The 24,562-nt window shown below is 39.7% G+C and overlaps 1 protein-coding gene across 4 annotated transcripts; it reads left to right on the plus strand.

Moving 5' to 3' along the window:
• The first annotated feature begins 1,860 nt into the window (after window positions 1-1,860).
• Window positions 1,861-23,785, plus strand: elmo2 (engulfment and cell motility 2). Of its 4 annotated transcripts, none has more exons than XM_035152435.2 (23): window positions 1,861-2,142; window positions 6,143-6,211; window positions 6,327-6,422; window positions 7,007-7,047; window positions 7,988-8,060; window positions 8,156-8,206; window positions 9,153-9,322; window positions 9,511-9,610; window positions 9,923-10,074; window positions 11,175-11,253; window positions 14,244-14,279; window positions 14,663-14,713; window positions 15,409-15,531; window positions 15,745-15,864; window positions 15,988-16,092; window positions 16,180-16,288; window positions 16,577-16,713; window positions 17,738-17,901; window positions 18,167-18,279; window positions 18,369-18,476; window positions 18,602-18,684; window positions 18,790-18,867; window positions 20,330-23,785. In XM_035152435.2, exons 3-23 carry the CDS (start codon window positions 6,345-6,347, stop codon window positions 20,528-20,530), a joined length of 2,172 nt encoding a protein of 723 aa, XP_035008326.1. In that variant the 5' UTR covers window positions 1,861-2,142; window positions 6,143-6,211; window positions 6,327-6,344; the 3' UTR covers window positions 20,531-23,785. The 4 variants fall into 4 exon arrangements, with proteins under 4 accessions (XP_035008326.1, XP_035008327.1, XP_035008328.1 ...); XM_035152436.2 differs by having other exon boundaries at window positions 9,923-10,068; XM_035152437.2 differs by lacking the exon at window positions 14,244-14,279.
• The last annotated feature ends 777 nt before the right edge of the window (window positions 23,786-24,562 follow it).

The raw sequence follows: 24,562 nt of genomic DNA on the forward strand, positions 1-24,562 counted from the left end.
CCCACCCCTTCAAGTTTCACCAGCAGTCGTCCCTCGAGGTGAGCCAGTGTTACATGCTCAGTCGAAGCTGTGGATATTTTTCCTGTACACATGGTTTCTGTGTCGAATAAAAACGTATTGTGCTGTGATCGCAATTGTTTTGCTGTCTGTGTCATTTGTTTTCTATGTTGGGGGAGATTGATTATATTATATTGATAAAGCAAAATTTAGCTTATTTATTAGATGGGTGTTCTAAAAAGGTATATTAATTTAACAGTGAAAAATGTGGTGCTTTTATTCAAAGAGACATGTATTTGTACACATGCGTCTTATAAATTTCGAGGTGCACGATTTTAGCCATCATTGTCTTCTCAGATCATTAAGAAACTTGCTTGTTCCGATGAGCTGATAATTACTGATGACGCATCCTTTGCTTCTAATAGAGGCAGTTTTTCTGTGACTGATCGAACGATACAAGTTGAAAGTAATCATATAACAGGCAGGAGATTGAATACATGTCAGTCACTGCTGCTTTTTCAGAATCACTGAATTGTGTCTCTAAACAATGGACCCGACAAAGCCACATAAAAGGGATGTGGAATAGTCAAGATTTTTATTCTGAAAATCGAGCATTCTGAAAATTAAATACTTGATTTCATCCTTTATGTGAGCAGGATGTGAGCGTGTAGAGAACAGGAGGCGAGAGCAGTGGAGATGAGGATGAGACAGATGAGATACTAAAGGAGAGAGGTGCAGAAGAGGAGAGCATCAGACAGAACAGACAGTGTTTACTCACAAAGAGTCTCTCTTATCATTTTACTGTCAAATGTAGAGCAAAAATCTAAAGATTTCAACACTAGGCCAAGTCCCTGATTTCCTAAAAATCCCTGAAATTTCAGAGTAAACCAAGTATAAAGTCGCTAGGCCTTAAAAGTAATGAACATATGAAACTACTGAGAATATTTTCATGAAACTTGGTGAAAGTTTGTGGCACTGGTCAGGGAAGATCTCATAAACTTTTTCGTGCAGATCCGGATCAGAGGATGGATTTAGGAATGATTTTTTTTCTCTTTCTTTAACATTGTAAGATAGGACTGTTTTTGACATTTTTGACATTTTCGAAATAATTCATGGATGTTGATGAAAGAAAATCAGACATCTGTATCAGGGAACTGATATTTATAAATGTTTGCACTTTGGTGCAGCTTGATTGAATTTAAGGGGACTATTGGGCCTTGGCGGAGGTATACGCTGTACCGGCTGCCATTGCAGTGTGTTTATCAGCAGAACTATGCAAAAACTACAGTGCAGATTTCCACGAAACTTGGTGGAAGAATGGGAAGTTTGGGTAATTTTCACCAATTTCCAAGGGACTCAGTCATGGATCTTGATGAAAAAAATCAGACACATTCAGGGAACTGATATCCACGAGTGTGTGGGACTTGGTGCAGCTTGATTGAGATGATGGTGACTGTTGTGTCTCGGTGGAGTTTTGTGCTCTACTGAGTGTCATCCCGGTTCCTTTTCTTTGAGTCGTGTACAGCTGTGATCTTCATGGACACGTCACAAAACGACCATGTGAATGAATAAATACTGAGCATGATATATTAAATGGGCTTGAATGACACAATGTCTCAACACTCTCAAACGCAGGTTCCCACATCTGTGTGTAGCTTGTCTCAAGGGAACTCTTAAATACAGGCTGTTAAACATATTGATCATCTGCTGCTGCACCCTAACAAGTCAGTGAGTGCAGAGGGACAGATGGCTCATCGCTGCACCACAGTGACAGGACAAAGGTGTCAGTCTGAGGGTGCACAAATGATGGAGGTGACATATTTACATTGCGTCCCGCCTACAGGGCGTGGAAATGAGTCTCCTCTCCAAAAGTATTCCACCGTGGAGGGCGGGACACTGAGGGCATCATCATCATCACCATCGATGGCCCGTCCACAGGGTGAGTGAAACAGAGCATCGACATTAACAGTAGCATTGAGCCGCACAGCTGATCGGAGCACAGATCCAGACAGAGTCGGGACATGATGTGAAGCAGACAGGCTGTGGCTGCACTGCAATGGAGGAGCAGACGCTGTACCGGACTGGATGACTGGAAACCATTAGCCGCCTTGTGGGGATCAACGCTGCCGCTGGCTGCAACAACGAGTGAGTGGGATGATGTTTAACGTGACTTTCGCCGAGAGGAGACGGAGCTGTCTGTCTGTGTTAGCATCTGTCCAACGCACCGCCATTAGCAGGAGCTATGATTGATCCAGTTTGAGGCTGAAAGCGGAGCCTCCGCCTCATCAGTGTGTGAGCTGCCATAGCCCCAGAGCAGCCCGATCCATCACCCATAATCAATACTACATTTAGAGAAGTCAGCGTTAAGGCTTCTTCCACAGGAGTGGAAGTGTTAAATGTGAGGTGATAGCTAACGTTAACGGGTCATAACAGCAGGCGACACGCAGGATGATCGTTTCATGTAAAAGACAAACAGAGTTAAACTGTCATCGCCATGGTGAAATATGCTTCACACGTGTGGAGAGGGTAAAGGAAAACAGTTGTTTTTATATCCACTAATGGAGCAGCCATTTCTCCTAATGAGCGTCTCGCCACCAGAGGGGGCGCCACTCCGCATATTCAACAAGCTAGCAAGCTATCAGAAAAGTTGGGGCTACATCCACAGAGCGGGAGCGTGTTGTTCAAACCAGCCCGGACACGGGCACCAAACCACGGCGTGAGGCAGGGTTTAAAATGGCGTCGGGAAGCATCCGGGTGGCGGTGTGAGAGGAGCTGGTGGCGGCGACGAGAAGAAGTTGGGGGGTCTTTGTGAGCAGAGGGTCCTCAGATCCCACTGTGGCATTTCTATTCAGCCCGCAGAGCCTTAGCAGCTGTTGCTAAGCTACCACCCAGAGCTGCCACCACGAGAGACGGTGTGGAGGAGAGACAGCAGTGATCAACAGCATGAATCACATTCATACTGTAATGCCATACAGCAGGAGCCCGTTAAAGGTCCAGTGTGTAAGATGAAAGGGATCTATTGGCAGAACTTTATATAAAATCATCCTAGTGATGTTTTCACTAGTGTGTTTCATCTAAATTCTACAAATGGTTGTTTCCTTTACCCTGGAATTGGCCCTTTTATATTTAAATACTTTATGTTTACATCAGGAGCGGGTCCTCTCTACAGAGGCTGTCATGTTTTTTACAGTAGCCCAAACTGGACAAACTAAACACCTTTTTGAGTTTTTATGACAACTGAAGGCTACCACAGGTTCTCCTCAATGTTTGGATGGGGAGGTGTGAGGTGTTCAGCTGCAACATGCAACTCCATCACTAGATGTCACAAAATTGTACACACTGAACCTTTCAACACACGTTAAGACAAGTTTATCTTATAGCAATTATTGTAGATTTCCATTCGGATGTTAGTGTACCATCACAATTCCACTGGGACACACAAATAAATCTGAGTCATAACTAATGACTATTTAGCTCTCGTATGGGACATCTGAAACATTCTAAGTAGTTTGATGTTAAGATGTCAATACAAAAACATCTTATAATGGTTTAGTTTGGTGAAGACGTTGAGTCAAACTGTCATTTTCAGTTTTATTCTCTGATCCGCTTTGAAATACTTTGGGTGGATCCTGATGTAAAAATGCATTTGCGGTCTCAAACGAGTGTGTGTCATTATTAGCTAGAATGGCACTCGGTAGAGCTCAAACCTGCGCCAAGGCCCAGCAGTCCCCTTATGAAACCACATTTTAATTAACTAGATACAGATTTTAGTTTGGATCTGCACCACATTTCACACACTCATAAATATCAGTCCCTTTAACATTCCTGATTTCTTTCATCATCCATGAATTGATCTCTAGAAAAAAACTGTGAGTTGTGAAATGTTGAGAAACGTCCTATCTAACAATGTAACAGAAAGTGGGGGAAAAACCTGGATCTGCTCCCAAATTCAATGGTTTATTCCTTAGGTCATACCCCACATCCTCAGTTGAGTGTTTTTTGCGTAATCCTGTTAACGAACAAACGAAGAAATGCTGCCAAAAACAACCTCCTTGGTGGAGTTAAAATCCCCTTTTGCAGTTTTTAAGACTCCAATGAATGTGTTTAATAATTCATTATATTCTTAGAACATCCCTTTTTTTCCCTACAGGATCATATCGACACATGGTGTCCAGCTCCACAATCAAATAAGTGTGCTGCATAAATAATAAGATTGTACTAAAAGTCTGTGCAACATTCTGTGAGTTTTCAGCCAGTTGTCCGTGATGAAAATTGCTAATTAGTACTGAAAACTGTGGGAAACTTTTCAGCAGGTCAGGCTCACAGAACGTTATGTTAGGGTATGCACAGTCTGCTCGTAGATGTGGAGGCGGAACAGTCTCTCTCCATCAGATGGCTGCTTGGAATCTGAAATCAGCTGGCAGCTTTCACTCTGACTCTCTCAGCAGCAGAATCCACCTCAATCTGTTGTGGATGATGTTCAGCTCATGTACGTCACCTTATCTCAGTCTGAGTGGGAGCAATTTTCAATGATTATGCGGTGTATTGTTGCAGAGGTAGTTATTATTTGTACTATGGCTTATTTTTATTTCTTTTAGAGATATTTTTGTCGTGAGGACCCAGTGCCTGCACTACAATAATAAACGTATACAGATGCAATTTCCTCCGAAGAGTAAAGGAGAAAACAAACACGTGAGAAAGATTCTGCTGCTGGAATTCACTGTAATTGGTAAATCTCTAGACTAGTCTCTGCCTCAGGCTGTTGGTTAGATTCAGAGGGTTTATTTGACCTGTAACAATCTGGTAATGATTAAGATTTTCTTTTCAAATGAGCAGCTGTGAGCCACACAAAGTGTTTTGTGTAGTGAAAGCAGCCTGACTGCAAAGAGCCATTTGGAGAGCAGTAGCGTCTTTTCTTCATCGCCACCTTCCTCCCAAAAGCAGCAGAGTCTGTCAGACAGCTTTGTTATTCTTCCTCCATGTCAGAGCCGAGGGATCTCTCTGTTGCCACACACTGCATCCTGCTGTGTTGTTCTGACTCTTTTTGTCAGATCTGTTGCTGCAAATAATCAAATAAGTTTGATAAAGCAGTGCCCCAGTGAAATGTAGTATTACTGTTCATATTCCATATCTATTTCTTACTGTACATATCTTATTTATTTACATATTCCACTTTTCATATGCACATACTCTGCACTTTTACTGCTTTTTTTTGCACTTCTGGTTAGATGCTAAACTGCATTTCGTTGTCTCAGTACTTGTACTCTGTGCAATGACAATAAACTTGAATCTAATCTAATCTAATCTAAAGGTGAAGCCTAACAGAATAATTATAACAGTTTGGCTCTCTAATGTGAAAAGTAAAACTCTTGCATGTCTAGTATAGGCTCATCATGAGAGTTTGAGCAGATGGCCAGAAGGTTACTTCTCATTTTATTCTAATCGTTGAACATCTCTGCTCAGTTTTTTGATAAATACATACAGTTTGTCTGTCTTAACTTTTTCATTGCCAAAAAAGCAAAATGTTAAGAGCAGCAGGGAACGTTGTCATAAATCTGAGGTTCCTGATATTCCAAATATAGTGATAACAAAAAGCAGCTTGTATATCCTGGTGTTTTAATGGAGTTTTGTCAGTTTTACCAGAGATACTAAATATCTGATGACAAAACTGTTTGTAATTATCTAAAATGGAATCTTTGTCTTCTGTGCTGCAGTTTTATGTTATTTCATGTAATATGATATACAGTACATACATGACTTTCAGTTTTTCATCTTAGATACATTTTTGAATTATGTTAACATAAGGCTGAAAGATAAATGTGAATTGGCGAACGCATCTAAAAAGTTTGTGAAGATGTGCAAATAGGGGTTACATTTTAGCAATAAAGTGCAAAACATTATTAATATTATTAACACAGCAGACTCAGAGTCCAGTCTGCAGAAGGCTTAACTTAGTCAAGATGTGTATGTGTGAGTGTGTGTGTGTGGGATGGTGTGTGTGGGTGGATTTTGTGAAACAGTCACGCTTATTGATCCCTTCACTAACAGATTCAGTTCAGAGGAGAGTAAGTGCAGGGATGTAGCAAACTTGAGTGTTTGGGTTTTTGCACTGACATGACCACCATGTGGGTTTGTGTGTTCACAGAGGAGCTGACACAGTGGTTTATACAGCAGAGCTGTGAGAGTGACTGACCCCTTAACACTTCTCCCCTAGGTGATGTATAACCTCTACTTCATATAATCCTCAAGTTAATCAATGATCAGAAAACACAATATCCTGACACAGTGGCGATGAAGTTGTAACACAAATGACTTCTTTCCTTCTTTAGGGTTTTACAGTAACAGCCATGCCACCCCCTGCTGACATCGTGAAGGTGGCTATTGAATGGCCGGGTGCTAATGCTCAGCTCATAGAGATGGACCAGGTCTGTATTTGTGTAGAATATGAGATCAAATAAAACTGCTGCACTACAATTGAAAGACATGAATATTGCTGAGCTGTGCTGTAGTTATGCAGAATACGGGCAAGTGTGCTGTGGTTGTCATGACAATAAACACATCAGGAGTGATAGATGTAGTTTAGTTTTTTTTAGATGTACGAGTGCCTGTAAACTTGGAGCGTGAGGGTGGTAGATTGTGTCTCAGTTCAAAATAAATAAAAGGTTATCACCCCTGGAAACTATACGAGAACAGTGCATGGTTGAATGAGTCTATTTTTGTTTATTGAAGATTATGTTATGTCTGTTTTGTTTTTTTTCTTTCTAGAAACTTTTGTTTTGCTAGAAAAAAAACATCAATCTAAAGTCGACCGAGGTCCTCAGCAATATGGTTGTTGAGAAAGTTGATAGACAGTCAGACAGAGGTTCCTCCATTTATAGTTAGATATGGTTGTGCAACAACCTTGTGAAGTGTTGATATGTCAATCAAACATTTAATCAGAGATTGATGTGTTATTTCAACTATTAAATATTGTCATTTTCTTCTTTTCTTCTTTTCTTTCTGTTTGCAGAAAAGACCTTTGTCCTCAATAATACGAGAAGTGTGTGATGGGTAAGCATTCATCCTCCACATCCTTACATTTTACGATGTTTGCCTCCACGCCGGTGACAGCCAGTGGCTGGAGGCATTATGTTCTCAGGTTGTTGTTACATCTGTACGTCTGTAAGTCCCATTCCTGAGAACAGGATATCTCTCCAAAATGCCTTGAGGGAATTTCCTCAAATTTGGTACAAATATTCACTTCGACTAAAGGATGAAATGATTAGATCTTGGTGGTCAAAGGTCAAGCTCACTGTGACCTCACAAAGCACATTTTCTCCGTGTGAAGGTGATATCTCTTGAACACCATCAAGGAATCCTTGATGGTGTCATTGCCTTTGGTTTTCCTCTGTCTCTTGAACAAATGATATGTACGAGATTTTATGTAGATTGAACTAAAAAGGCAGTCAGTTTGGTTATTATTATTATTAGGGCAATAGGTGCATTTGTCAATTCCGCATAGCTCCTGTAAATAAATCTGAGGACTTATTTGAAAACTGATGTGGAGCCGCTGAAAACCACAACTCTCAGTGGAGCGTAGCTAATAAAATCAAACCAATATAACCTGACTTTGACCTGTACCTTTCTGATTTGTGTTTGTTCTTCATTATTGGGGGGAAATACTGTCTCACGACTTCAGGTAACTGTGATAGCACCAACTCATCTGCTCTGTCGAGTTCTGTGGGTGGAGATATGTCATCTTCTGATGACTCTGGAAACTGAAAATTCTTTGCACTTCACTGTTAAACACCCACTGAATAATTCTCCTCCACAATCTCTCTGTTCACCGCTTGTGTAAATTCGACTGCTGCAGGGAGGAAGCTGACTCTCCGCAACCTTTTGTTCATGTGTACTATGCTGCATTTTAAAACTGCTGCATTATGTTCCTCTGAGTTTGTCGTAGATACACTTACAATGAATTGTACCTTTTTCTCTCTGTGTTTGTCCTCAGCTGGTCTTTGTCAGGCGCAGAGCAGTTTGCCCTGCGTTATGCTGACGGCCCTCAGCTTTATATCACTGAGCAGGTTAGCTCCACTGTTTTCTCCCTAAACCTGTGTTGATAACTTTGTTAATCGCTGTTGATCTTGTACATAAATTCCTTCTCTATTACCTTTTTTAGAGCCGTGGGGAAATCAAAAACGGGACCATCCTTCGATTAGCCATTTCTCCTGTGAGTGACCCTCCTTCATAGTCCTGTTCAGTTTCAAAATTTCCTTTTAAACAGAAGAATATCCTAGTACACTGAGTAACTAAAGGGTTTGTTCTGTAATTCATATTGTGTAGAAACTACACAAGGTTTGCACACATCAAATCAAATTCTACGTTTGTGCAGGTCTGTGAAAGATCTTTAATCTCTAAAATGTGACGCAAGTTTCCTTTTTAAGACACACTGTGTGAGGGAAATCTTTCAGGGTGATGGAATGAAGTTTTTCTGGAGACTGATGACGTCTGAAGCACAGTTATTTATTCTAAATACCTGATGCATCAGAGTGACCAGGCAGATGAGCCGTACAGAGAGTTATCAAGTTATTGCCATCACCAAATCTAAGCTGTCCTTGCAAAAGGAAATAGGTCACAGTGGTTGTATACCATTAATCTTCATATGGGGCTACTCTATTGGACAAATATGTTTAAACCTTGTCTCACCAAATTACTGTTGAGTCTTCTCTATCTATCAGGGTGCCCTATTATGTGTCTTTTCTCCAGTTGTTATCCATTTGGCTTCCTAAGTCAACCTCGGGTCCCAAGAATACTGCAATAGAGAAAAGGGGGACTCAGCATTATGGCACAAATATATAATCTACCTCTTACTTTGCTCTATGTACTGTCACCATGGGCCAGAGTGACCCAACAAAATAATACAATACATACTCAGTGAAAAAGAATAAAACTAAATTAACACACACTGCTGTTGACTCCTTAACAAAAGAATTGTGTGACTTGATGTGATTCAGGCAAATCATGAATGTATCACCCAAGCTTTCCTCTGTAAATGCACAAATACATCAACTAACCTGCCGTGAGTGCTTTTGAGCTGAGGCACAGCATCAAAAACATCATTCAGTGGTAAATTCATCATGGATGTGAGGTTTCTTTTTTTTCTATCTGGATATCAGGGGCGTGCTGCTCGTCAGCTCTTGGAGAGGATCCAGTCCCACGGCATCGACGCACGCCTCGAGGCCCTGAAAGAGCTCGCCAAGCTGTCTGCAGATCCAACCTTTGCCGCAGAGTTCATCAACATGGAAGGCATCGGGACTCTGGCACGTCTTGTCGAGAGTGGCACCCAGTGAGCACAGTGTCTGTTTTGTTTTGTGATGACAACGTGATATTAATTCAGTCTGAAAACTAAACTTCCAATGATGTTGTCGTTAAATTTACCACGAGTTTGAAACCTTTTACATGAAGTTATTATGAATTTAGAAGAGGTGAGCTTATGTGAACAGCTAATGACAAACTGTTCTTCACCTCCTTCAGCTTCGGTGAAATGCTGGCCTTCACTCTCACTGCCTTTCTGGAGCTAATGGATCATGGCATTGTGTCCTGGGACCTCATCTCTCTGTCCTTCATCAAACAGGTACCTGCTCCAACAATAGTCATTCATCTGACTCATTCGACTTTCACAGAGACCTCGCTGGACAAATCTCCACTGTTTCAAAGTTTCAAGGTCTTCCCTTTTATTCCTTTTTTACTCACATGCTTTTATTTATTTACTTTCCTTTCCTTTTGTCCTGCATGATGGAAGTGAGTGGGTCCTTTTTTTACTGATACATTTTCTTTTTCTTTAGAAAAACTTTTTGACTTTTAAGGATTACACAAACACCGAATGAGCTTAGAGTCTGACTTTTGACATTCACTGGGTTAAGCATCTCCTCTTCCTCCAACTCAGATTGCGGGTTATGTGAACCAGCCAATGGTGGATGTGTCCATCCTTCAGCGTTCTCTGGCGATCCTGGAGAGCATGGTCCTCAACAGCCACAGCCTCTACCACCGAGTGGCCCAGGAGATCACCGTGGGACAGCTCATCGGGCACCTGCAAGTGTGAGCACACACACATGCACAGGGGCTTTCCGCACTCTGATATTAGGGCCGAGGAGTGAATGTGGCATTAAGAAATAAAATTGAATAAAAGTTGCTGTTGATATATGCTTTTGGCATTTTTTTAAAGGGTGTGTTCAGGATTCTTAGATGACCCCAGTCTGTTTATATTCTGTTGTTGTCACAAAATCCACTGAAAAGACCAAAACCAACTTGAACATGAAACCGTTGGAATCTGTAGTTTCAGCAGATGTTTCTCAAACAGGGATAAATGGTGCACTTGCACAGGACTACTTTCAGCTGTGGATTTATACACATTTAGGGTTCTAGTGAGCATTTAAAGCAGCAATAAATGTGAGCTTGATTAAAAAATAAAGTGTGTGCAATAATCATAATGATTAAACATCTCACCTGGGATCATGTCAGTGTCTCACTGAAAATAAACTATAAGGTTTCAGTTACTTAGACATTGTTTGTTAGTATGATCCATTAATTGGTTGTTTTGGTCTTTTTTATGGTAATAAAGAAATGTCCAATGACATTTAAAAATATTTAACGTAAAATTGAGAATAACAATTGTTTAAAATTTTGGGAGTGTAAGAGGGGTGTCTAAAAATCCTGCACTCACCTCAGAAATGTTCATAGACTGATAATTAAGATGGACGAGGTGTCTCCACTTCCTCCTGTTATATCAAAAATATCCTTGGTTCAGGATACATGTAATTGACCAATCGCAAATCAGTTTCAACTGTCAATCACGTTCTTATATCAGCAAATACCTAATTAACTTACTGGAAAAATGTACATTTAAACAAACATCAGCGTATTGAGAGCTACCTAAAATGACAGAAACCATCTACAAGAAAATTGTATTTGTTGTTTACTTTGACTTTTTACTTTGGTCCATGTCCCATCAATTAACATGGACGAGGAGGAATAAAGATGTTTTGGCTGTCATCTCAGCCATCTTAATATTCAGTCTATGGCAGTAGTGGTAGAGTAAGAATAAGTGTGATGTAGCGTAGTTGTGAGCCTGAGGTCTGTGGAGATTTGTGGAGCACGATGCTTCTAACTGGTTGTTGTGATGCTGGATGATCTTTCAGGTCTAACCAGGAGATCCAGACGTACGCCATCGCTCTCATCAACGCTCTTTTCCTGAAGGCACCAGAGGACAGACGACAGGTCAGTGAACAGCAGTCACAGAGAAAATGACTGAATACACATAATAGATAGACCTAACTGGAATACTAATACTGTTCAAGTTGCACATTACATTAAAAAAGCCACCCATGCATAATCATTTTACATTTAGTCATAGTAGTCATATTTATTTTCGATACCAGAGAGTTGCCTCACCCTGGTTGCTCATGTGTGCAGCAGTAGGTTAGTTAAGGCTAATCTCATGGGTAGATGTCTGTCTGCCAGCTGACACGTTGTGGATTCTGTCTGACAGTCATTGCTGTAATGACACACTCTCTCTAAGTAGAACTCACCTTCCATTTAGGTTTTTACATTTGTTTTGCTGTAGTTATGTCAGAATAGTTCACAGCAGCCCTCCAGCCATAACTGACCGAGCACCATACGCCATTTTCAGACAAATGGCAAATGTCCAGAAAATTGGGTCAGGACATTTTCTGGAGTTTGCCTTTGTCATATGAAGACTGCAGAAGGAGATTGTTTAGTCTCCTTCAGACGTGTTCACAATAACAAGAAAATGTCCAGAACATCCAGATGGGCTCACTCTGACATTTTATAAGGGTGCTGGCAGGAAAAGTTCCCGGAAAATGTCCGTCACAACCGGAAAGAAAGAGTTCAGAGGGGATTCATTAGTTCTGTTAAAGTCAAGGATTTACCTCAATGCCAATCATGGTCTATCACTTACTTTTACAATGTAGAGTGTGTAATACTAGTCAAATAGTCAGAAGGAGATGAATTGATCAAAACAGGATTTAAAATGAAAAGCAATATAAAACAATTCAGTTATTAAAAACACCATTCAACATTAGGTTACTAAATGTTGAATGGTGTAAGTCTATATTTACATTATGTTGCAATTGTCCATCTTGATATAAGAGATGCAAAAACAAACAGTTTTCTGAATCTGAAATATCTTTGAAACACAAAACAAATGTACAAAAACTAAAGGAGTGAGTGCTTTTTAAAATCTGTCACTGAACACTTATGTCTCATCTCCCTGAGCTGTGCTCACTTTTATCCCAGCTCACTTAGTGCCCTAACGTACTGCAGTGCCTCATCCTGTTCCATGCTGTTTTGTCTCTGTGTGTGTGTCAGTGTGTGTGTTATTTCTAAAAGATGTTATATCTAATCTAAATATCAATGGAGGATTTTCTGTCTGTTTGTCTTTATTTTGATTTTCTCAACAACCACTCAACTTCAAACTCTGCAGGTGTATTACTGATGAAACGTGAATGTGCTGTATTGACTATAACGTTTTTTAGATGAGCTGTTGTTGAGAAAATCGACAGACAGTTAAGCCTCCGTGTGCTTTAACCTGCAAACTGTACTTTGTGTTACCATGGTAACCATGTTTTCTCCTCACTATAGAGACAAGCCATTTATGATTTCACTGACGATCAGTATTGTTTTTTTGCTCATTGAAGTCTTACTTTATATTGAGACGTAAAAGAAAAAACGTCACTATTACTACTTTAAAATGAAATGATAATGTAGACTGAATTATTTTATTTCATTAAGTGTTGACATTATGCCGTGTACACTTCAGAGAAAACAACAACTCTATGTATGTATGTTTCCTGCGTTGCATGTTACTTTTTTAATAATCAGCTCTAGTGTCTTTATGGAGCCCCTCTGTAGTGATCGCTTTAATACCTGCAAATGTCACAAAGTGGATGAAATAGCCATGTGTTGCGTGTGATTCTGATTCACTGTGAAAGCTGTTTTAGCTTCAATAAGTGTCAACCACCACTTGGCATTAAAGTTAGGGCAAATTAGGATGAAAAATTATTCTTATCCATAATTTTAAAATTATCTAACAAGGACGGTTGTCTTTAAATGTTGCTGTTATTGACCACTGGAGGGTGATATGAGTCAGTTCTAGTGAGTTGAACACAGCACATACTGTCTGGCTCAGTTGAGTCAGTTTACAGCTCAGTAAATACACGAGTTACTGTTAAATACTTTCTTCTCACTTATATAATTTTCAAAGAAGTGACGTGTGAAAATAAGTCTGGAAGTCTTGCAGCAATTTAATATTTATTTATGTATTTATTTATTAGACTATATTTTAGCAGGTTAGTCCCATTGAGATGAATACAATCTTTTACAAGGGAGACCTGGCCAAAAATAGCAGTATCATAGTTTAAACAGTAAAAGTATTTAACAGACAAACGCATATGGTAACTAGAATGACACTCCAAGAGTACATTAGGTTGTCTCTCCACTTTTGCATCTTTCTTATTATCCTCAACTTATGAGGGGCCTTTACCAGAATATTTTGTCGTTATCCAGCTTCTCTTAACCTAACATCTGTCAACCTGATTTCCTGTACTATAAAGCTGGTTATCAACAGTCTAAGCAAACGCTGGCTTTTCTTACCCAGCTACGAGCACGTTCATGTGACTGAGGTGACATTGTCTGAACTAAGAATTAAGTTCTTGATATAATATAAGAAGGAACGCAGGTTGAATCGGTAATAGCGACTTCCAATAGGGACTTTCAACACAGTGAAATATAAATGATGATCATAGAAGTAGAAAAGCAAAGAAGCCTGATTAGCCCAAATATTAACTGTGGATAATATGAGGAATTTACATATTGCTTAGTAGCTTATTTTAAGTTAAGTGATGTCAGACTGTTTCTGCTGCCACAGCAGAGAGGAGAGAAGAGCAGCAGTAAATGTGTGTTAAACCTGAAGTTACTTCGTAGTAGAGGCCCCGTGGCTCCATGATAATCATGGGACCCCACAGTGATTGTCATGCGTAAATATTGATAAAAAGATCCCCTTCTCCTCAGAGGGTTGTTTAAAGCATGTAAGGTGACTTTGCGTTCTTATTCGACGTAGTGCTGTTCTATGTCCGTATTCTGTTGCATGCTGTGCCAGTGATGTATCCCTGTATCTCATGGTCCATGTGTGCACTTTTTGTTTCCATTACTGTTACTCCCATGTCCCTCCTCCCTCCCTCAACCCGTAGGAGGAGTATACTAACCCGCTGGAGCAGCACCTCACTGTGAGTACACATCCCGCAGCATCTCATACCGTCCTCTCCACCCCACAGCCCCTCTCCTCCCTCACTCTCTCCTGGTGTTTCTGAGTCATGAACAGCCGCTGTGTAATCCATGCAAATTGAGAAAGAACCATAGCTTGCTGCAGCAGCAGACAGACTGTGTTGACATATTGAAGTTAGACCGTGTTGCCATGTATTAGGGAGGGAGCTCAGAGTTCAAACCAGAGATAGAAATATAGCTTCAGGATGTTGCTACATTTCAGTAATCGTTTTAAATTCCCATTTTCTGTTGGTAGATTTAAAGTGAGGTCTTTCCACTTTTCTGCTCCTTCCTTCCTGCTTCTTCTGACCTGTGTGTTGGATTATTGTATATCTCTTACTCTCAGGAAATGGCGAGCACTTTGGCCCAGAAACACTTGCGATCCATCATCCTCAACGTGAGTATGAAGTTAATGCTCTGCTCTACTGGCTGTTAAGCTTCCAGACAGCTGTGAAATACACGGGTGTGGATTTTAAGACACTTTGAATCTAGTCACTACTAAAACTCTGGAAAACTTTATAAAAATACAGATTATATCTCTTCAGCCTTCTTGGGTTTCTGTGGTCATTCGAGGTCTGAAAGTTTCAGCCCTGAGACAGAGCAGAGAAAGCGATAAAGCTGTACTCACTCGGGGAGCTGTGACACAAAACCAGCAAATGTGATATGGCATGAAGTCCATGAAGTGGAACAGAGTCTGCTCTGAAAATAATTCCTTTTGGCACCAACTCATCTGGATGTGGCTGCAAATATTAGTGAGGAAGACGCTGCACTCCTGAGTCCCGGAGCCAGAAACATTCCTGCAGCCCTGCACGCTCTGACGGACGATTTAATGAGACCTGGTTAACTGCTGGATGCTCCCACTGTCTCTGTTATCACCTGTTAAAAGGCAGAATTTTATAAATCATTTAATATTTTCTTGACAGACAATTGCACATGCTCTTCAGCTTGTTGAAGGACAATCGATCAGGCCTTTAATTTTATGATCTAGGGTTGTTGTTTTTTTCGTGCTCTATGATTTATTCATCGGTTGTTGGTGCACAAATTGCAACCTATGTAGAGATTCCGTTCCTAATTCAACTTCTCCTTTTCTAGCATGTTATAAGAGGAAATCGACCAATTAAAGCTGAAATGGCACACCAGCTGTATGTGCTGCAGGTGTTGACCTTTAACCTCTTGGAAGAGAGAATGATGACCAAAATGGATCCTAATGACCAGGTAAAGATTTAAAAAAAAAGTTTCTGTTTATTTTCTTAATGCTGTATAATCCTGTTAAAACTGATTCCTGCACCGCTAAGTCCAACAAAACAAATGTCGTCTCTCCCCCAAAATGTGTCCTGCCATCCATTTTTTTGCTTCTCACTTAATGTTTTTCTGCGGTTCAATTCAACCAACTGTATGTTGATGTTATGTCCTCTTGTTTTGGCTCAGACCCAGAGAGATATCATTTTTGAGCTGCGTAGGATCGCCTTTGATGGAGAAAATGACCCCACGGGCACAGAGAAGAGAAAGGCCATGTACACCAAGGACTACAAGATGCTGGGTTTCACTGTGAGTCTCCACATCTCAGCTTCTTCTGTTTGGGGAGAGAATATGTGTAAAAATAGATTAAAACAGACATTTTTTGATGTTTTTAACAGCTTTATTGCCTTCTCATATTATTTCTGTGTTAAGAACCATGTGAACCCAGCGATGGATTTCACCCAGACTCCTCCAGGGATGCTGGCTCTGGACAACATGCTGTACCTGGCCAAAGTTCACCAGGACACATACATCAGGGTTAGTTCTGGCCTTGGGCATCACTTGTCACAGCTCACGAAGACGTAGAAGTCAACCCCACCTAACGTGTCCCCTCACTCCTGACAGATTGTCCTGGAGAACAGTAGCCGAGAGGACAAGCACGAATGTCCCTTTGGCCGGTGTGCCATCGAACTCACTCGAATGTTGTGCGAGATCCTCCAGGTTGGAGAGTTACGTAAGTAGATGTGTGTGTAACAGGAGATGTAGCTCTTGTACTTTTATCAAACTGTTGTCTCGAAATGGGATAAACACGTGTCTAGTGTCCTAAGGGTAAAGAAACAAACCACATAACTGCAATGTTCATCGATCGATTTCCTGGCCAGGAAACACTCTCTGACCTTGTTTTCTGTCTCCTTCTATACTGCAAGGCACAATGCCAAAAAGTAATCTTTGAAATATGATGGAGGATTCTTCTTTCACTCCAATTTTTTCATTATACAACTGAAATCGTTTCTTTTCTTAGCTAACGAGGGCTGCAACGACTACCACCCCATGTTCTTTACCCATGACCGGGCGTGGGAGGAGTTCTTCTGTGTCTGCATTCAGCTGCTTAATAAAACCTGGAAGGAGATGAGGGCCACAGCCGAGGACTTCAACAAGGTGTGGGATTAAAGAACTCACAATTTTCTTTAATATATTCATATTTATATACGTGTTTAAATTTCCAGCCTAACTTTCATTGTTTACTTGGGTGTTAACTCAAACATCAAAGATATATAGCACAGTGTCTCTGGAAGGTATTCAGACCCATTCACTGTGTGCTGTAGATTTGATTTTTAAAATAAAATTATAACCTGTAGTCAGACACTTCAAATTGTGTTCATGTGCATCCATGTTTGCATTAATTTTCTTAGAGTTGTGTTGAGAACTTGACTGGAGTCCAACTGTGTCAAATTGAGTAGTTAAGACATATTTTTAAATATAGTTTGGACATAGTTTAGTAAAGCACCTGTGTACATAAGGTTCCATATTATAGTCAGTCAAACATGAAGTCATGAAGTTCAAGGAACCCTTTATAGATCTGACAGTCCAGAGACTTGAGGGCCTGAGCCAAAGCTCAGACTTAAAGCTCACAGAACATCTGTACAGAGACCTGATATTGATTCAGACACTTTATCCGATCTAAGCTCAAGAGGATGTGGCAGGAAGAAAGAGATAAACTCTCTCAATCCTGGTGTGGAAAGTTTGAATAGACCTGCCTATTAAGACTAAAGCTGTGATTGCTACCAAAGAGACTTTTAGAAATTACTGAATTGAAGTCTAAATTTAAAAACTCTTCTTAAAATATGCTCTCAATCTGTCATTATGGGTAACTGCTTGTTGATTGATGGACATATATGGCAATTATATCCATTTAAAATTTGATCTAATCTTAATCAAGTGTGCAAAACTTTCTGAAACTGCTTTATATTCTTCAGCAATGAAGTTTACATTTCAAATAATGATACCTTTCGATAGGCAAAGATTTCTACTTTCTAAATTGGAAAATAAGGGTTCTGTGAATTGTAGCTCAAGAACCTTCATGGTTCACTCAAAACCATTGTAAGCGGATCTGAAAATGTTACTAATCACCACTTTTCCTCAATCATTCTTGTGTGCGCCCGTGCATGTTAACCGTGCCCAGGTGATGCAGGTGGTCCGTGAGCAGATCACCAGAGCTCTGGCCATGAAGCCGTCATCTTTAGACCAGCTGAAGAATAAACTGAGAGGCCTCAACTACTCAGAGATCCTGCGTCTGCGGCAGTCGGAGAGAATGAGCCAGGATGACTTCCAGTCTCCACCTATCATGTACGTCTGTGTCTACAACACAATCTGTGTTTTAACTGCTATAGTCTTAAACCGTTTGTTTTTATCATCCCTGGACATTCACATCAGTGGAGTTTAAATAAAGGGTTAGAGTATTGCATCATTAGCAACAGACTGCTGCTCAAATCCACACTCAGCTCTATAAATGTAATCGTAGATAGTATAGTATCGTACACATTTGTGCGAGTGTGTGTGTGTGTGTGTGTGTGTGTGTGTCTGTGTTGCTGAAGCTGTGTTTGTGTCACAGCGAGCTGCGGGAGAGAATTCAGCCCGAGATCTTAGAGCTCATCAAGCAACAGCGTTTCAACCGGCTGTGTGAGGGAAGCTGCTTCCGTAAGCTGGGGAACCGCCGAAGGCAAGGTATACATCCGCCATCAATACCGTCACTGTGCTTGTTACTGCTGCTGTTGATTATCTGCTAAGCTTTGTGTTCCCTGTCTCGATTGTAGAGAAGTTTTGGTTCTGCAGACTCTCTCTGAATCACAAAGTGCTGCACTACGGGGACCTGGATGAGTCGCCTCAGGGTGAAGTGCCTTTTGAACTCCTCAGTGACAAAAGTAAGACACATTCAAACCCTTTTTTATGGCTTCATTTTTCAGTAACAAACCTTTTTATAACACACACACCGTGACACAGTCCTCAATAGACCATAGATTAATTGTGTCTTTTGGATTCCTCATAGTCCCCGTATCAGATATCAAGTCTGTGGTAACTGGGAAAGACTGCCCTCATATGAAAGAAAAAAGTGCTCTCAAACAAAACAAGGTAGTATTATTGTTACTGTTTTTTTTCTTCTTGTCATTCGAGTTGTTCCCTCGATTCTTTTACTGTGACCCAGTGTAGATACAAAGTTTTGTCTGACTCTCTCAGGAGGTGCTGGAGTTGGCCTTCTCCGTCCTCTACGATCCCGATGAGACGCTCAATTTTGTTGCACCAAACAAGTATGAGGTAAGCTCTGCAACACTAAGGCTTAAAGCTGCACTACACTACGTGTTGTTGGCATCTTTTTAATCTGGTAAAATCAAACTGCCCTTTCCCCCTTGGTGTGATTTGTTTGGGCAGTTGCAAATACTGTAATCAAGCTATGTATCCTTAATCTGACCCATGTACCATGTGTAGGCAAGTTTGAGCTAAACAGCTCCTTTAGTCAGGCTTGTTTTAGTATAACTTGCACAGTAGTAATGTTTCCTCCATGATGTCATTTGTTATGATGCATTTTGGTACGCTTGCATTTTTCTCTGCAAAATGAAACATAGCCAAAGAAATAACACGTTTAGATACAAGTTTAGATATAAGTTTAGATACTCATTAACTGATTCTGATTTGAGCAAAGGAACTTTAAGTGTGTAAACGATCCAAAATGCTGAATTGGAAAAAGAGCTAGAAAGTATCAACACCTGACTCTTCGGTTCTACTCAGCACTATGGACAATTTTCTTTATGTGTGACGTCTTTTAGCTATTTTGCTTTTCCAGCTCACAGTTGCAGTGTCAAAAAGACCTCAGAACCCACATACACCACTTTCTCATCACCAAACAGTTAACAATGTTAGCAACTAGCTGAACATAGCGGAGTAAAGAGAGTGTGAATATTGGATCTGCATTCATCAAGTGGCCATAAAAACCAGTGAACGATAAAATTGCTGCTGTCTGATTTATATTTATAAATGAGTAATCCTTTGTTTATTTGTATAGGAGATTTATCAGGTCATATGTGAAGTGTCGTGTTTCCAGCTTGTTCTGCTGCCTCCCATTGGACAAACTTATCGGCTTCATAATTGCTTGGATTTATTAGTATTACTATTATCATCCACCAAAACACAATGGCCCTCTACATACCTAGTATTAACATGTGGTATTTGTGATCCAGTCACAAGCTGACAGCTCTAAGTACAGGTGTGAACTCACTGGAGGTGGTCTGGGCCACATGTGTCCGAATTCTTTTAGCTGTGTGAACGCAAATCCGTCCTGGGCCACACATGAAGGTCCTCCTACTCAGCTGACGTCCTCTGAGCCGCTGCAGTTTCACTACGAATCGAACATATTTTTTTCTCTTCTGGATGATTTGTTTGTAATCACCGCCACAATATCAACACTGATCACCACATAATGATCGATACTTGATTTGATTGAATTGGTCAAATCCAGATACCAGATGTGAACACCTTCTTAGCGCTGGCCACTTGTGACCGGATCTCTCAGGACGGATGTTAATACTGGGTGTGTACGGGGCCAATATCTTCTCAGTCAGAACCAAATGTGTTTGATTGTAACGCAAACACAAATCAACTAACGGACAGACACACAGTAATCCTCTATATACTGTAGCTCGCGACACCTGTTGTGACAAAGAATTCTTCATCCTTAATGTGTGTGTCTGTATTGTGTTGTGTGTTGTTTTTTTTGGAGCAGTACTGCATCTGGACCGACGGCCTGTGTGCGCTGCTGGGCAGAGAGATGGGCAGCGACCTCACTCGCAGTGACCTGGATACTCTCATCAGCATGGAGATGAAGCTCCGCCTCCTTGACCTTGAGAACATCACAATCCCGGAAGCCCCTCCCCCTGTCCCGAAGGAGCCTAGCTCGTACAACTTCACCTACAACTACAGCTGAGATGTGTGTGTGCGTGCGTGGGAGTGTGGGCGCGAGTGTGCATTTGCGCTGCATGTGTTTGTTCAGGATGAGAATACTTGCTCTGTTGACGAGTTTACCTGCAAGTATTTCCCCCAGAAAAGGCTACTTTTGAATTTTACTTTTCACAACATTGGAGCCTTCTCTTCGTCTCTGTGTTCTTGATGCCATATGGTTCATCATGTAGAAGAAATGTGTTTATAGCTTCAGAGGGAGGTCAGAGGTCAGGGTTCCTTTACAGAGAAGTTCTCCTGGAGCTGGTAGGGATTTAGTGATTGGATCTTATTTATCAGTTTAACACTCTGTTCCTCATTGTGCTGCTTTCTGATGGTTGAACAAGAAAAATCAAAGACAAAAAATGTATCAGAGAAGAAGTGAAAGAAGCAGTGAAGGTGAAAGGATAATGTGTTCTCCACATTTTGTTACTATTATAATCTAAATAATTCTGTGACAGAACCGTGTTGGACTACTTATGATTATTTGAATGATTCACTGATATACAGATTAATGTATCTTATACAGATTGATGTATCGTTTTCTCTATTAAATTTAGAAACCTTTAATCAAACAGAAAAAATGTATTAATAATCTAAAAAATCGTGGGAAAATTTGAATCACTTTCCCCACAGCTCAATTTGATATAAAGAGAGTACTTGTTTCGTTTCAAAGCCCAAAGATCTTCAGCGCGCTGTAATGAAATCTAAAGCAAACCAGCAGAGTCATATTTAAGAAGCTGAAAAACTATAAACTAACTATATTTCCAACAGTTTAAATGTACCATTAAAAATAATCATTATAAATGATGCTGATGCTTGCTCTCGTCGTTATAGTTTGACTGTAAACTACATTTTAGGCTCTAGACCAGATTTGACTCTCACTGCACTAATACGATGTGTGGAGAGGTCCAGCAACATGTGACTGTAGTTTTTAATGATAAGTGCTGTAGGGGAAAAGAACCGGAGACACTCAGGAGAGGGCAAGTTAGGCTCTTTGGGTTTTCACAGAAAACTTGTCTATAGGCTTTTAATGGATCATTGAGAAAGTTGGGAAGGTTCATTTTGTTTAGTAACTTTACAGTTTTTTGTCACACATTGGCAATAAAAAACAACTAATACATGTAAACTGCTTCACATTCTTATCGACATCTTATCTTTTAATTGTCTCCTGATCAACTGATCAGTTAACTGACTAATACATATTCACTTTAAACTTAATACAGTAACTGTTCTAGCGTCTGTTTACTCATTCATGCTGCCTCACTTTGTTTTACTCACTTTTCTGCTCAGAGTATTAAAACTTTTCGGAGCCATTTTCAATAATATGTCAATATATCCCACTGAAATGAAACTATCCAAGTAGGTGAAGACTTATGAATATGCTCCTGCTTACCACACGTGTGTATGTTTTGTGTGTGTATGTGTGTGGATTTTGAGAGTTTGTGTCTTTTGTGTTAAGAGATGTAACAAAACTTTCATGATAAAAGTCCGGATCAAAGCTCTGACATCCAACACATAAAAACATGACACATAAGAACCTTTCTTGTCCAATCATAGTCACTGCATTGCCTTATCAAACACTCACTAAATATTTTGCGTATTATTAGCATTAATAAGCAGTATATGAATGGTTTACTGTAAAACACAAAGTGACACAATATAATGCAGTTGTAGCCAATAGCAGGAGGATTTTAAGCATTTATAAATGTTTTTATTAACAACTTTAACTTTTCTTTTGAAACATTTATTGATATACCTATATTAACACTGGTGTATTAACAACTAATGAACATTTGATAACACAGTATATATCAGTTTTCAACATTTGTTATTTATTGGTATATATATATATATATAGTTTTAAGCATTTATTAGCTGTTTCGCATATAAACAGCAGGAATAAAACTAAAGAAAAGATGTAGTTACATAAAGATGAGATGTCAAACATTGTTGTACGGTTTGATTTATATGTGCTACAACTACATGATAGTGTGCTGTAAACCATTTATTCATTGTTTATACGCTGGCTAAAGTGTTATATTGGGAAAGATGATACAGAGAGTTACGTGGTATTGTTCAGCTGTACAGTGGTTTTGTTTAAAGCAAACTTACTTTTACATTCCAAGAGTGTTTGACGCCTCTGGTGTTTGAATTAATCAGCATTCTCTAAGCTCGAATTCAGACTTTTTATCGCACTGTGCGCAGGCAGAGCGGAATTCAAAGGGACTAAGCAGCAGCTCTGTTGGCCTCTTTTAGTCGATGTGCCAGATTTACTGCCCTCAAATGAATGGAAGCTGGTCAAAAGCAGCAGAGGGACGAGGCCGTGGGCATCAGGAACACTTAGTACGGCTCATATGAGCAGTCAGAGTTGTGTACTTTGTATTCAGTGGTCTCGATTAGAGTTTTAAAGCTTGATGTCATTTTTTTGATTCCCAGTTTTATTGGTTCTAAACTCTCTGCGTATTTCATTCATGTCACTCAATGTCCTGTCGACTTACTGTGGTACTAAACACTGCTGTCATTTGTTAATGCAGAATAGATGTATATTTTTGTAAGTGATTGTACAATCTAATCAGCTGTGAAGAGGATGGGTATTGAGCTAACATGACACTTTGCATCAGCATGTACGAACCATCCAGCACGCACGTCACTGTGGAAGCACATTTCACACTGGAATTTAATTTTTGTGTAAAATTGTTTTCGTATCAATCCCATTTAAACCACAATCACCTCATATCATTTAGGGACGACGCCCACTCCAGCACCTAATGATGATGTCAGTGTTAATGTACAGATAAAAAAATGGAAGTTACTGTTTGTGAAAAGGAATATGTTCGATTTGTTTATTTCAAATTGTTTTCTTTTCGATTTTTCGACTGCTTAAAAAGTTTGCTTTATATTCCAGCAGGTCAGTCAACCTTTTATCTGCTCTCTGAAAATAAAAAAAAAACGCAGCTAAAATATATCAAGAAAACTCAGCAAAGTTTCCAGTGTGGAAAGAGTTGTTGCATCGGACGTGACAGTATAACTTGAAGTTTTCGCATCTTGTACTCTTTTACATGACTCGCTAAAGTATTTATTTACACTTGCTAGTGACAGTTCAGAATGACATGTTGTTAGTTGGGAAATAACAACATCAAATATGGTATACATATGGATAATTGTATGTATATACAGTATTGTGTTGCCTTATTGAAAGAGATGTATTATGTTTTGTGTGAATAAATACAAAGTCTAACTAGTGGTGGAAGTTCATTTTTATTAGCAGATACTTTGTTATATGCACCTTTTGAATTAAAGGCTCAGTCTGTGATTGAAGGTTTGTTCAAAAATAGAACTGAAGAGTAAATTTAGATGATAATTCAGCATTTGTGTTTCTCAAGGCAAATAACTGAACCTGATCCAGTGGTGTAAGAAGTGTTTAGATCTTTTGATTAGGTTAAAAATAGATGTAGAAGTATTTCATCACAAGTAAAAGTTAAGTATTTCAAAAGCTATTAATAGAGTTAACCCTAACCCTCAAGTGCAAAATACAATCAAATCACAAAACACGACGAATGATGAACATCACAACAAAACATGTTTTGTCAGCTTTTCCCTCCTGTTTAACAGACAGACAGCTCATTCGTCCAATCAGCGATGACCCTTGTCGACTGTAGGTACCTACTTTTCCCGTTTGAAGTTTATGCAGTTGTGATTTGCACTTAAGGGCCACCGTAATTAATGGCCAAAAGCGTCACAATAATTTCATTATAAAGGCAGAATGGCCCCTGTCATTACATTAAATAAATAAATCTTTGGATTAACTAACTGATGTGGTATTAATTTTGATATAAGAAGTTTTACGTTGACCCGAATCCCATATTATAAACTCAATTCAAATGTATTATGTAAAACCTTAAATTTTTTAAGTTGGCAGTAATTTTAACTACAATTTATTATAAAATGTCCCTCTGAAATATAGTGGATTCATAGTAAAAAGAAGCTTACATGAAAATATTCAAGTATAAGTACCTGA

Source organism: Hippoglossus stenolepis, chromosome 3, assembly GCF_022539355.2.
Source record: "Hippoglossus stenolepis isolate QCI-W04-F060 chromosome 3, HSTE1.2, whole genome shotgun sequence".
In the NCBI taxonomy this organism is placed as follows: Eukaryota; Metazoa; Chordata; class Actinopteri; order Pleuronectiformes; family Pleuronectidae; genus Hippoglossus; species Hippoglossus stenolepis.

Excerpts from the sequence above, each read along its gene's own strand:
- elmo2 (XM_035152435.2), top strand. The coding sequence starts at position 6,345 with ATGCCACCCCCTGCTGACATCGTGAAGGTGGCTATTGAATGGCCGGGT. Across the intron at positions 8,061-8,155 it reads AGCTTTATATCACTGAGCAG|AGCCGTGGGGAAATCAAAAA; the intron begins GTTAGCTCCACT and ends TACCTTTTTTAG. Across the intron at positions 10,075-11,174 it reads CTCATCGGGCACCTGCAAGT|GTCTAACCAGGAGATCCAGA; the intron begins GTGAGCACACAC and ends ATGATCTTTCAG.